General features: G+C 35.5%; 2 protein-coding genes and 4 non-coding genes across 9 annotated transcripts; all 6 read right to left on the bottom strand.

The window, feature by feature from the left end:
- Positions 1 to 5,023: 5,023 nt before the first annotated feature.
- Positions 5,024 to 7,555, bottom strand: LOC140817124 (signal peptidase complex subunit 1-like). Of its 4 annotated transcripts, none has more exons than XM_073176727.1 (4): positions 7,429 to 7,554; positions 7,292 to 7,328; positions 7,155 to 7,186; positions 5,024 to 5,421 (listed from the first exon to the last, which is right to left on the bottom strand). In XM_073176727.1, exon 4 carries the CDS (start codon positions 5,419 to 5,421, stop codon positions 5,140 to 5,142), a length of 282 nt encoding a protein of 93 aa, XP_073032828.1. In that variant the 5' UTR covers positions 7,155 to 7,186; positions 7,292 to 7,328; positions 7,429 to 7,554; the 3' UTR covers positions 5,024 to 5,139. The 4 variants fall into 4 exon arrangements, with proteins under 4 accessions (XP_073032828.1, XP_073032827.1, XP_073032829.1 ...); XM_073176726.1 differs by having other exon boundaries at positions 7,155 to 7,195; positions 7,429 to 7,550; XM_073176728.1 differs by lacking the exon at positions 7,155 to 7,186 and having other exon boundaries at positions 7,429 to 7,555.
- On the bottom strand, positions 6,380 to 6,509 carry LOC140817648 (small nucleolar RNA snoR74). Its single transcript, XR_012114857.1, has one exon. It is a non-coding gene; the product is annotated as a small nucleolar RNA snoR74 (small nucleolar RNA).
- Positions 6,726 to 6,856, bottom strand: LOC140817645 (small nucleolar RNA snoR74). Its single transcript, XR_012114855.1, has one exon. It is a non-coding gene; the product is annotated as a small nucleolar RNA snoR74 (small nucleolar RNA).
- Positions 7,556 to 9,019: 1,464 nt separating the features above from the next.
- Positions 9,020 to 11,428, bottom strand: LOC140817303 (large ribosomal subunit protein uL22y-like). Its single transcript, XM_073176944.1, has 7 exons — positions 11,280 to 11,428; positions 11,129 to 11,165; positions 10,993 to 11,033; positions 9,693 to 9,923; positions 9,511 to 9,613; positions 9,361 to 9,428; positions 9,020 to 9,249 (listed from the first exon to the last, which is right to left on the bottom strand). The coding sequence occupies exons 1-7, from the start codon at positions 11,280 to 11,282 to the stop codon at positions 9,208 to 9,210; spliced, it is 525 nt and encodes a 174-aa protein (XP_073033045.1). The 5' UTR covers positions 11,283 to 11,428; the 3' UTR covers positions 9,020 to 9,207.
- LOC140817644 (small nucleolar RNA snoR74) lies at positions 10,251 to 10,379 on the bottom strand. The gene has a single exon (XR_012114854.1). It is a non-coding gene; the product is annotated as a small nucleolar RNA snoR74 (small nucleolar RNA).
- LOC140817646 (small nucleolar RNA snoR74) lies at positions 10,591 to 10,723 on the bottom strand. The gene has a single exon (XR_012114856.1). It is a non-coding gene; the product is annotated as a small nucleolar RNA snoR74 (small nucleolar RNA).
- Positions 11,429 to 12,128: the final 700 nt, after the last annotated feature.

Here is a 12,128-nt window from a genome sequence, read left to right as displayed (position 1 = left end):
GTTTAACCATGAGCTATGAAGTTTGTATGAAGCTGAAATCACTTAGGGACGATGCTAACGAGCGACTGTTTCTGGTCCATGTTACATGGTTGTTCATAGTTTGTAATTCTAGCTGTAACATACTTCGTTGAGTGTGTGCTAGGAACATATGTGACCAATGCTTCTAATTGCCAGGACTCCACGGTCTCTGCTTCCCGGTTTGATGTGGTTTGGTGTGAAGGATGGAAGATAATTGATGCGGCATGTTTGCCAAGATTCAGATGAACTATCGACTTATGCTTGGACACAACATAATGGACGTGATTATGAACGTCCGGTATTGGTTGACCAAGATCTCACATTAACAGCAAGCTTTTTAAAATCAAAGGATAAAGAGAGTGGTTGCGGAGGAGACTGGGGGAGTGCGGATTGAAGCGCAAAGTGAAAAGTAAATTCCCAGATATTTTAAAAACCTTGCATTATATTGTAAGATCTCAAACTTAATGTAAAGGGTGGCCTTGTCCACCTTCACGGCGTAAAAAATGCATCATATTAATTACAACTTCATGGTAAGTTGTTCTACAAAGAAATATGTCAATTTGGTTGCTAAGACCCTCGTACTTCGGTTGGGCCTCCATGAGTATGGATAAAATCATGCATTTGTTCTTTTACATGCTGATGAAGGTGGATATGTTCTAAAGCTCGGGAGTTACGAGACCCCGACACTATATCTTATATGGGTCAGAAAGACATGAGGCCCTGACTTTCTATCTAAAGCCCGAGAGTTACAAGTTCCAGGCACTTTATTTGATATAGGCTCGGGAGACATGAGGCCTCGGTTTCCTATCAAATACCCGGGACTTAAGGCTTCGACACTTTATCTTATCTAAATCCAGAAGATACCGGACCTTGTAAGAATTTGTGAGTACTACTTACCAAGTGTTCAGAAGCAACCCAATTATTTTCTAAAATACTTAGAAATTTTTTACAATTTTTGAAGACGAGGTTATTATTCGGAGTGTCCGAATTATATCAGTTCAACCTTGAAGCCCCGACGACTCCACAACACTTATAATATTTTTTCACCCGTAAGGAAAGACATGTTTTGGTCCGGTCTACTTCTTAGTTTGAACTACAAGGGCCGCCATGGCAGCTACCGCTTCATTGGCCTGGGACCTTGAAGCATTTGCTTCCTCGGTCATGGCCTAGACTTCCGACATAATCACTTCGATGCTCAAGTCAGTAAATATTTATGCAAAAAAAGTATGATATATAGAGTATATAAGAGTGTTTGTGAAAAATGTTAAGTGAAAATAATGTCTTAAATGAACGAGCAAATTTTGGTATTTATAGGGAAAAAAATATCAATGATCTTATTTTCAGTTTCTTGCCACCCATGATCATAAGTCGAATTTAAGCAGGGTAGGGGTGACGGAAGAATGACGTAAACCCTAGGAGTCAAAAAAACAAAAATCTGACAAACGTCCTTTTGTATTCCGGACCCGTTTTTTCATCTTCGCAGGTGACCCAATTCAATTTCTGAGGCGCATCATGTTCACTTGTTTTACAACAAGATCGACGACTGAGATTACTCCACATCCTATAAATACCAACCGCCTTCCTCTTTACCTCAATTTCACATTTTCTCAATTCCTCGCGCTTCTACTCTCATTTTTCCGCAATTCTGACGCTCTTCTGGTCTTCTGCTTGTTGTTGCATTGGTCGCCTCTTTCTTCCTACCATCATCCTATAAGTTCAGTATCTCTTTTTCTTTATTTTAAAACATGTCCTTCTCTACTTCTTATATCTCCGGAGCCAACGCCTACTGCTCGTCGGAATACGAGTCTATGACGTTGTACTCTGATTCCTTTCCTATTAAAAAATCCACTTCTGAAAAATCCTTCCTTGTTTCTTCTTCCTGAGCTCCACTTCAGACCCCACTAAATCCAAAAAATCTTAGCTTGCCCACCTAGCTACAGGGCCCTCCAATGCCCGAGAGAAGGGAAAGGATAAGATTCAAATCTCTACCAAAATTGGGACCGAAGACCCGGGCGCTCCGTGATTTTCTACTATGCTAGCACCCTTAGCCCCGGGGCCGACAAAGACCTCCGAGTCCTCAGGATAATCCCTCTCCATTATTATTGCTCATTTGGATCGATTCGACCAACCCCCACAGGGTTGGATTGCTGTATGGTATACTTTCTTTCCAGACCAAATCCGCATTGGCCTTCGTTCTCCATCCCTTCATTCTACATCGAGGTGGCCCACTTCTCGAGGTCCCTTTAAACCAACTTCATCTCAACTCTTTCCGCATAATAACAAAGGCCTATGTATTTTTTTAAATGATCAATCTTTTGATCTCCTTTATCCTTCATTATTTTTTCGTTTCTCGGTTCAATGAGAGTGCCTTCTCTCCAATCGCCTAAGTCAACAAAAGCTTCATTGCTGATATTCGATCTTCTCTGAAGGGATGGGAAGACAAGTAAAGGACGAGCTGGAATGGGCTCGACTATTGCACGAAGAAATCATGACTGGGCTAAGGATGACCTTGGAGATAACCTATCAACAATTAGAGGTGGCCCAGACGAGTTTGAAGAAGGCCCAGGTGGAGGCCAAGGCTTCTTATGACAGGGAAGATATTCTGAGGGCCGAGCTCAAAGCCTCGAAAATGCGGTTCAGTAACCAAGATGAAATGTCTTTCAATAATACTCGATCAAAACTGAAAATGGATAAAGAGAAATACATTCATTTTGTCAAATCAGTTGCGGACACAAGAACAAACTGAGCTAAGTAAACTGGTTGAACAGTCTACTGAATGTACGAACAAGGCTAAAAGATATGATATTGGTTATAGCCCAAAAGTTTTAATTGACTCACGCAGTCAGTCGTCAAAAAGATTCAGCAGGAATTATTCAAATGACTACTCCAATTACTATAACAACAAGCTGGTTCAGAAAAGATATCAGTCGAACAATCAGTTGAACAGAGCCAAATCACATGTTGTCTCATCTGCACACTACTTTCTGACGTCCTACTAACGTTCTTTGCTTTCCAAGTTTGCAGAACACTTAGTCTGAGATCTTTTTGTCCGGTTTCCGGGGCTACCAGAAATGAAACATAACTCGATCCAGGATATTGTCCATCAAATTCACCTAATTTACTTGGGCATTATCAAGTATGATCCAAAGAAAACTAAGGGGAAAGGCGCACGACCATTTATCTCTTGGAAAGCACTCATAGTTTTGATCATGGCAGAGGCATATACCGATTGTTAGAGTTCTTGGTAAAGAGCAGCCTCCAAGTTTTGGAGCCCAAGCAATATTCACATCGATCTTTTAACTTGTAACCAAACCCATTCCAAATGTAGTCTACTTCTAGTAAATCATGTATACGTTTAGTTTAGACAAAAACTTGTGTGAGACGGTCTCACGGATCGTATTTGTGTTACGGATCTCTTATTTGGGTCACCCATGAAAAAGTATTACTTTTTATGCTAAGAGTATTATTACTTTTTATTGTGAATATGGGTAGGTTTGACTCGTCTCACAGATTATGATCCGTGAGACGGTCTCACATGAGACTCACTCTTTACTTTTTAAGAACACGTGTCATTCACCTATTCACGTGAATCGAAACGCCAATTTCGGAACAAAAACTGGGACTTCATTTGACCCCAGAGCAATAGAAAGAAATCGATAGCTTTTATTTATTTTATATTAAAATCTTCATTGCAACTGTAACATGGTTTCTTGAGGGACCCGGTCTAAAAAGATTAATAATGGCTTTAGTTATATTAGGGTTTTTATTAAAATTAATTTAAATTTAAAAAAAAATTTCAAAACTAATTGAAAAAAAAAAACCATTTTAAAACTACTGTAATCCGCTGGAGCGGGGAGCAGCAGATAATATTAGCGACGGAAAATATATATAAACCGTCGCAATTGAGCGACGGTTTTTACAACCGTCGCTAAATCGTCGCTAATAGTTCCGACAGTTTATAAACCGCCGCTGTAATGGAATCCGCGACGGCTTAAAAACTGTCGCTAAGTTAGCGACGGTTTAAACCGTCGCTAAATGCATCAGAAACCGTCGCTAAATGTACATAATTTTATTTTTGAAATGGTTTTTTTTTAAACCGTTTAAACCGTCGCTAAATGCATCAGAAACCGTCGCTAAATGCACGTAGTTTTGAAATGGTTTTTTTTTTTCAATTAGTTTTGAAAAAAAATTTTAAATTTAAATTAATTTTAATAAAAACCCGTTATATTACGAACGAAATAAACATTTGCAGAAATCGATATTATTACTTATGAGTAGCCATTACCTTAAAGTAGCATATCTATACCCTTGGGCATGGCCGACCACGGTGCGATCTTATAGTTTTTTTAAAAAAAAAAAAATTAAATCAAATTGTCATTTGCAGTTCGGTTATATTTACTTTTGATTACTTGTGGTTTTGCATATAAGTTGGTTTGGCTGATTACTTGTTGTTTTGCATATAAGTTAGTTTCGCGGTTTTGAGCGATTACGATAAATTTACGGTTTTATTTTTGAATGATGAATAGAATGAAAAAATAAAAAAAAATTCAAATTATTTAAAACAACAAAAGAAAACAATAATAAATAGTGTGCTTAAAGATAGTAAAACCACAAATAACACAAAATAAAATTAGATAAAATTGCATTCAATACATCGTATAAATAAAATTCGAAATTAATCTTTTTCCCCCATAAATTCAGATCATCTTGGCTGACATTAGAATTCAACTCAAGTCAAGTAAGTTCAGATCCAGAATTCAAATTTAAATCATTCAAAATCCCAAGTCAAATCTAGCTTTATTCATCCACAGCAGTCTAAGATCTTATTTCACCACCACACAGTGATAGTATTTGGTTGACTAGGCTAGCACGTTCCGCTATCTGTATATGCTTATATTCAAGCAAGTTTTAGCTTATAAATCGAACAAGTTCTAGATATCGGTAGCGAATTATTTATAGCCTCAACATTAATGGTATCACTAAAATAAAACAAAAGGAGAATATATGCAGTCACAAGTACTTAAAATTGGTAATAGTTGATTAATATCAAGGTGCTGTAAATATTCATTCATCAAGATTGTGCTATGTTACTAAGACCTCGAATGCTGAAACATAGATAGCCTACTTCTTCGATGTCTTCTTTTTTGAGCCAGAATTAACAGCAGGCTGTGGCTTGGGATACTTTTCAGCTTCGCTTGGGTCTAACCAATTGAGAGGATGGCGGTTGAAGAATGGCCAATTGGGGATGGTAACAATAGAAGTTACCACGACTCCTGCCGTGTAGATGACGAACATTGTACGAAAAGACCCAAACACGTAGCCTACAATGAATGCCACAGCAGCGAAAATTACCAGCATCAGCTGCATCAGCTGCTCTGCTAGCTTCTGCCCCTGCCAATCCATCTGCCAAACAAATTATTTAGTAACAAGATAGTTATGCCCCAATGAATTAAGTACTATGTAGATGTGGTCGGGATTAAATTATTTAAATTAAAAGCAGTTGTAAAGTAACTATCTAAAGGAAAACAATAACAAATTACATGAATCATCCATTTGGTATCCAGTAATGTAGAAATTTCAGAACAAATAACATCCCAAAGGGGTTGAGTAGTCAAAGCTAAAAATATGGAACGGTGATGAGCGTGAAAATAAACAATGGGGTTCGCAAATATTGAGATAAACGAGAGGTATGAGCGCAGACTATTTAGCACTTACTGGGTAGGAAAAAGCACTTTGACGACAAGTAATAGAGTCCATTAACAAGTAATTTGAAGCAATTCGACACCAAAAAACCAAAGCCGCATTGCTCAAGGAAAGAACATAACCATACTTTTTCAAGACACAGAAAAAAGACCGAAATACCCACAGGACATTGTCCAATTAACTTTAAAAAAACCAGCTTTTCTTTTGGATGGATCAACAAATGGTATGAATGTACCGGACTAGTCGGGTAGCCATTTTGACTACCGGAACCCGACCCACATTTGTCATGCAATTCGGGGTTCCTGAAGTTAGAATCCTATTTTCTTAAAGAATGATAACAAAATTCATGGTGTCTCAACATTTAGAACATAAAGGCATAAAAGGCAGAATTTCACAGAAAGGCGCAGATGCATAAATTTAATTAAACCATCAAAATGCTCCACAATATTCACAACAAGGCAGAAACACATAAATCTAATAAACACGTTTTATGGGTCCTCTCAACCTTCAAATATCCAAAGTTTAAATAAGAACTTTAAGGATAAATCTCATGTACTCCTCGTATCTAACCAACCATGGCTTGCTGCTACATGAAGAAATGTACTGTTTAAATTACAAGCTAAAACAAAATCTCCTCGTGCTGTAAGTACACTTTTGAACATGTAGCATTATTTACTGAATCAATAATCATTAGATTTCAAAAGGTTCACCCAATAACGTTGCGATTTTCTGTTCCTGAAGTTTACGAGAGACCTGTTCAAAAAGAGGTAACAGATCTTTGTTTTTTCATCAGGTAAGTACCAAGATAGTACATGTTCAACTTAAAAATAACATTGCATCTCTATCACAAACGACCTTCACCAACAAACATATTTTAAAATCAAATCATTCCCTTGAATGCTAAGTTAATTAACTGATAGCATAAAATTACAGAATAAACTCCATACAAAAAACCTTTCTAAATAGTAAAAAACATAGACTTTATCAGCCACAGAACAAGGAAACGATGTAGCATCGTTTACTGAACCAGCAGTCATTGGAATAACTCAAGAGGTTCACCCAATAATATTGCAATTTTTATCCCTGAAGTATACGAGAGCCTTGTTCACAAAAGGCAACAAATCCCTTCTTTTTTCATCATGTTGAACGTTGTAATTCAACCAATACTCAAATACAAATGGAACTCGTACAGGCGCAAAAAACGTAGTTAAATAAAAACAACGGACCTCAGCAACCCCAAGTATATAAAAATCATGACTCACATAGTTCAAGCACATTCAAAATTTCAAACTAACAAAGTTGACTAAGAAACAATTCGATAAAATTCATAAATCTTTACAAAATAAAAAATCAGTAAAACAAACCACAGCGTCGAAATTAATATCAAACTTAAATTATACATGAACATTTTAGCCGGACAAAAAAAAACACACCTTGAAATGAACTCGGAGATTGGATCCCTTAGCTTTGCAGGCTGCGACAAATATACAGCAAATAAAGAAGTAAATACACATCCCAGAAAAAAACAAATTCCAAGTTTTGCGACTAAAAATGATAAACGAAAACCTACATTTCGTGGCGTTATCAGGCTCCCTCGTGTACTTCACCTGTCCAAATAACAACAAATAAGACAAATTGAAAGTTAATATCAAATCATATCATAGATACAACATAGATTGTGCGTAGCGAGAGAGAGAAGGGGTATACCTTCTGCGGATCGGAGAGAAAATGCTTCTCCTCTCAGGGTTATGAAGGTCCGATTACCCAAGAACGAAACCGTATATCTACGTGGGTCGTATTGGCCTGCAGGCTCATAACTGTGCCCAATTTACATATACAATTGCAAAAATTTGTATGACACGGTGGTCGTATTTTGTGTATTTTGTGTATTTTGTGAGACATGTCTTTTATTTGAATCATCTATGAAAAATTATTATTTTTTATTATGAATATCGATGGGTTACATGTCTCACAAATAAAGATTCGTGAGACCGTCTCACAAAAGATCTAGCCGTAACATTAATTAACAATATTTAAAATATACAGATTTGAAATCCACTATTTTTTTATTATTATTATAGTGTTTGCAAGAATTTGTTTTAATTTTTTTAAACTTTGAGTCAATGAAATATTTGAAAATTACATGTGAAAACCAACAAACAATTAAAATAAGCTCTTCAAACACTAATATTATGAATTACATTTGCAAATGTTATTGTGAATTACAAATGTTCGCATATATTTTACAAAAGACTAATTTTGGGAATTCACATATATTTTTACGAGGGAATGCAGAAAATTAATAAAAACAGGTAACAAACTTTCATTGATAATTAGTATGGTTACCTAGTATTGCTTAGAATATAATTTCTTCATTTGAGGTAAAATTCGATGCAAGAAGAGCTGTGAATTAGTCAAATTTCAAAATGTTTGAATTGCAAAGCAAATGTGATATTGGACTTGTTATCATCTCTTTCAAAATGGAAAAAAAAAAAAAAAAGCAGAAAAAGAAATAAAAGGTAATATAAAATAATTAAGTTGATTGCTCTAAGTAAAGTAGTCATAAAAATAATATGTGGAAATCTTAGTTACATTATAAAAAGATATTTGATGTAACAAATGTTAATTAAAATTTGAAGAGAAGCCCAACCATATAAGCACACAAATTTTGACAAACAACGTTAGGAGCCGAATTAGCCCGACCTAATTGCGGAGAAGGGGGGAATAGAGCAACTGGAGAGTTAAGAAACTGTCATGTATATTTTTTTGAAAAAATAATCAACATGCAGAAAGTCAACATGACAAACTCATCAAAGTTCGAATCATGTAAATGGTACATGAAAAATTTTGTTTTGTAATAAAATAAGTTATAGTCCAAGGGGAACGTAGTCATCCAGAATTACTGTACGTCAATTCATTATTCTCAGGTACGCACAGATTGGGATATAGCATGCGAGACTGAAATTGAGTGATGGTTAAACGAACATTTTGTGGGTAGACACTTGAACCAAGGAACAAAATGTTGCACGACTTCCACAAAATTTAGCCGATGACAAATTATACAGAAATCGGAAAACTAACAAATTGTCAATTTCGGTTCAAGATGGACCACATTGGAACAGAAATTATCGGGAAAAAAAAAACTATCATGTTATGGAATAGCACAATTCACCTTTACCTACAGTTTAATGGGCCCTTGTTATATAACAAGATCTTTCAAAACCACAGTAAAAAAGGCCACAACCTCAAGTAGTTTTCTTTGATTGATTTAAGTTAATTAGTTAATTAAACCATATCATAGTATGAATTATGATTGATTGAAATGATAGAATCATAGAAAGAGAGAAGCCATCAATCTTACAAATCCAAGTATATTTTAAAATCAAAATCATTTTTTGCAAATAAAACACAACTGTCTCTCCAAAAACAGAAAGGGTGGATAAGCTCAAAAATTGGCGATACGATGATTTGGAATTCACCATGAGCTCAAGCTTTTCTAGGCTTGCTTGTTGCCAACTGAGATTCGGGCTGCAAAACAAACAAGAAAATGTGCCAATTATCAGTAAGACGAACAGAAAAATTGTGATTCAAGGAACTCTTTGACCAATCCTAAATAAAGATTCTTGAATTCATGGTTACCTCCTTTTTCACAGCTTCTTCCTTCTCAGAAAGAATCAACTCAATGTGGCAAGGAGATGACATGTAAGCTGGTAAGTACATCATAATGTTAGTTCAAAACTTTTTATTAGTTATAAGAAAAATGAACAAATAATCAAAATGATGTCATACGATTGATTCTCCCATGCGCGCGGTATGTGCGACGTCTTTGCTTCTGAGCCTGGTTAACTTGAATGTGGGATATGAAAAGTGTATCGACATCCAATCCTTTCACCTAGGAACAGAAATCTTCAGTTATTAGATATAGATATAAATGAAGTACGACGACGAAAACAAATTGAATAAAGCTTTACCTCAGCATTACTTTCGGCGTTCTTCAGTAAATCCAAGATGAACTTAGCAGATTTTGCAGGCCAGCGACCCTGTCCATTGGAATGCCTGTTCTTTGCTTGAGCAGTTCTTCCAACGCCGCCGCAGTAGCGAGTGAAAGGAATGGCCTGCTTGTGGGCAAGGACATCCTCCAAATACCTTTTAGCCTTGGCTAGAGGCAGCTTTCTGATGGCATGCGCAGTTTCCCTAGTATTCTGCAAAATTGTAAAAGGTCATGCATCTTAGATTAGAGATCACTTTATTTTCATCAAGGATAGCACACCACAATGATGATATTTATAGACAAAACAAAAATTAATTTCAGCATGAGACTTCATGGTGCGACAATACCAAACACGAATGGGTATAAACACATTTTATGGGTTCTCTCAACATTCAAATCTCCAAAACTTAAATAAGAACTTCAAATATAATCACTTACACTCCTCGTATCTAACTCATGGCTTGCTGCTACATGAACAAATGCACCGTTAAAATTACAAAGCAAAACAAAATCTCCTCTTGCTGTAACACGGTTTTAAACATGTAGCATTATTTACTGAACCCATAATCATTAGATATCAAAAGGTTCACCCAATAACATTGCCATTTTATGTTCCTGAAGTTTACGAGGAACCTGTTCAAAAAAGGCAACAGATCCCTGCTTTTTTCATCAGGCAAGTGCCAAGATAGTACATTTTCAACTTAAAAATAACATTGCATCCCTAACCTTCACCAACAAACATATTTTAAAATCAAATAATTCCCTTGAATGCAATTGAAAGCAAAGCTAATTAGCTGATAGTAAAAAAGATACAGAATAAACTCCATACAGAAAATCTAGTAAAAAAACATACTCTCATCAGTCAGAGAACAAGGAAACAATGTAGCGTCATTTACTGAACCATCAGTCATTGGAACAACTCAAGAGGTTCACCCAATAACATTGCAAATCTTTTATCCCTGATGTATACGAGAGCCTTGTTCACAAAAGGCAACAAATCCCTGCTTTTTTCATCAGGTCATAAGTTGTAATTGACCCAATACTCAAATACAAACCGGAACTCATACCAGCATAAGCAATTTGAAATTAAATATAAAGAACCTCAGCAACCCCAAGTATAAAAATCACGATAAAGATAGTTCAAGCACATTCAAATTTCGAATCTATATAAAAGAAGAAATCACGAAAGCCACAAGTACAAGGACATGTAAGTCATGTCCAAATATTAAACAGAATCACACTTGAACACATTTAGACGAAAGAAAAAAAGTGAAACATACCTTGAAATGAACTCGGAGATCGGATCCCCTAGCTTTGCAAGCTGCGATAAATATATGACAAAAAAAGAAGTAAAGACACATCCCAGAAAAACTAAATTCTTAGCTTTCCGACTAAAAATGATAAACGAAAACCTACATTTCGTGGCGTTATCAGGCTCTCTCGAGTACTTCACCTGTCAAAAAATTAACAACAAACAAGAAAAATTCCAAGTTAAGATCAAATAATAAACTTAGCGATAGTAGATACCGTAGAGATTGTTCTGTAGCGCACGAGCGAAGAGATGTACCATCTCAGCTCCTGATTCTGCGGATCAGAGAGAAAATGCTCCGCCTCAGGGTTCTTAGGTGAAGGCGAAGTAGAAGTGGAGAGTCTTCGTTTATATCTCTGGCTTCGAAACCCTAATATCTACGTGGGTCATAATGGGCTGGGCTAATTTTTCTTTTAATATATTTCTTGTGAGACGATCTCACGAATCTTTATTTGTGAGATAAGTCAATCATAACATAAATATTTTTTATGGATGTTCCAAATAAAAGATCTGTCTCACGAAATACGACCCATGAGACCGTCTCACACAAATTTTTTATTTTTCTTCTATTTTATGTAGGTATGAGTTTTTACTTATTATCTGTGATCGAACTCAAATATATGTTCTATTGAAAGAAGTTTATACCTCTGCACGATACATGCGTTGACAAAGAATGCTTAAATCTAAGAAAATATGTAACGAACTTTTCATTGATAATTAGTGTGATTAACTATTGATTAGAATATTATTTCTTATTTGAAGCAAAATTTGATACAAGAAAAACCGTGAATTTCGTAATATTTCAAATTGTTTGATGTTCAAAGTTTATGTAATATTGGAATTACGTGTTATTATCTCTTTCGAAATGACAAAAAGGAAAGGAAATATACGTTAACCAAGTTGACTGTTCTAAGTAAAGTATTAATAAAAATGATGTGTAGACATCTTAGTTAATAAATTATAAATAGAAATTTTATGAAATAAAATAAAATGTTTATTTTAAATAAATAATGAGCGCTCTGATAATATTTTCAGACGAAAGTTTGAATTATGTGCATAGGACATAAATTTTTTGTGTTGTATAAAATATGTTCTGTTTTTTGTTAT

The sequence above is a fragment of the Primulina eburnea genome, chromosome 16, assembly GCF_022965805.1.
Source record: "Primulina eburnea isolate SZY01 chromosome 16, ASM2296580v1, whole genome shotgun sequence".
In the NCBI taxonomy this organism is placed as follows: Eukaryota; Viridiplantae; Streptophyta; class Magnoliopsida; order Lamiales; family Gesneriaceae; genus Primulina; species Primulina eburnea.
This window is presented reverse-complemented; position numbering and strand designations above follow the sequence as displayed.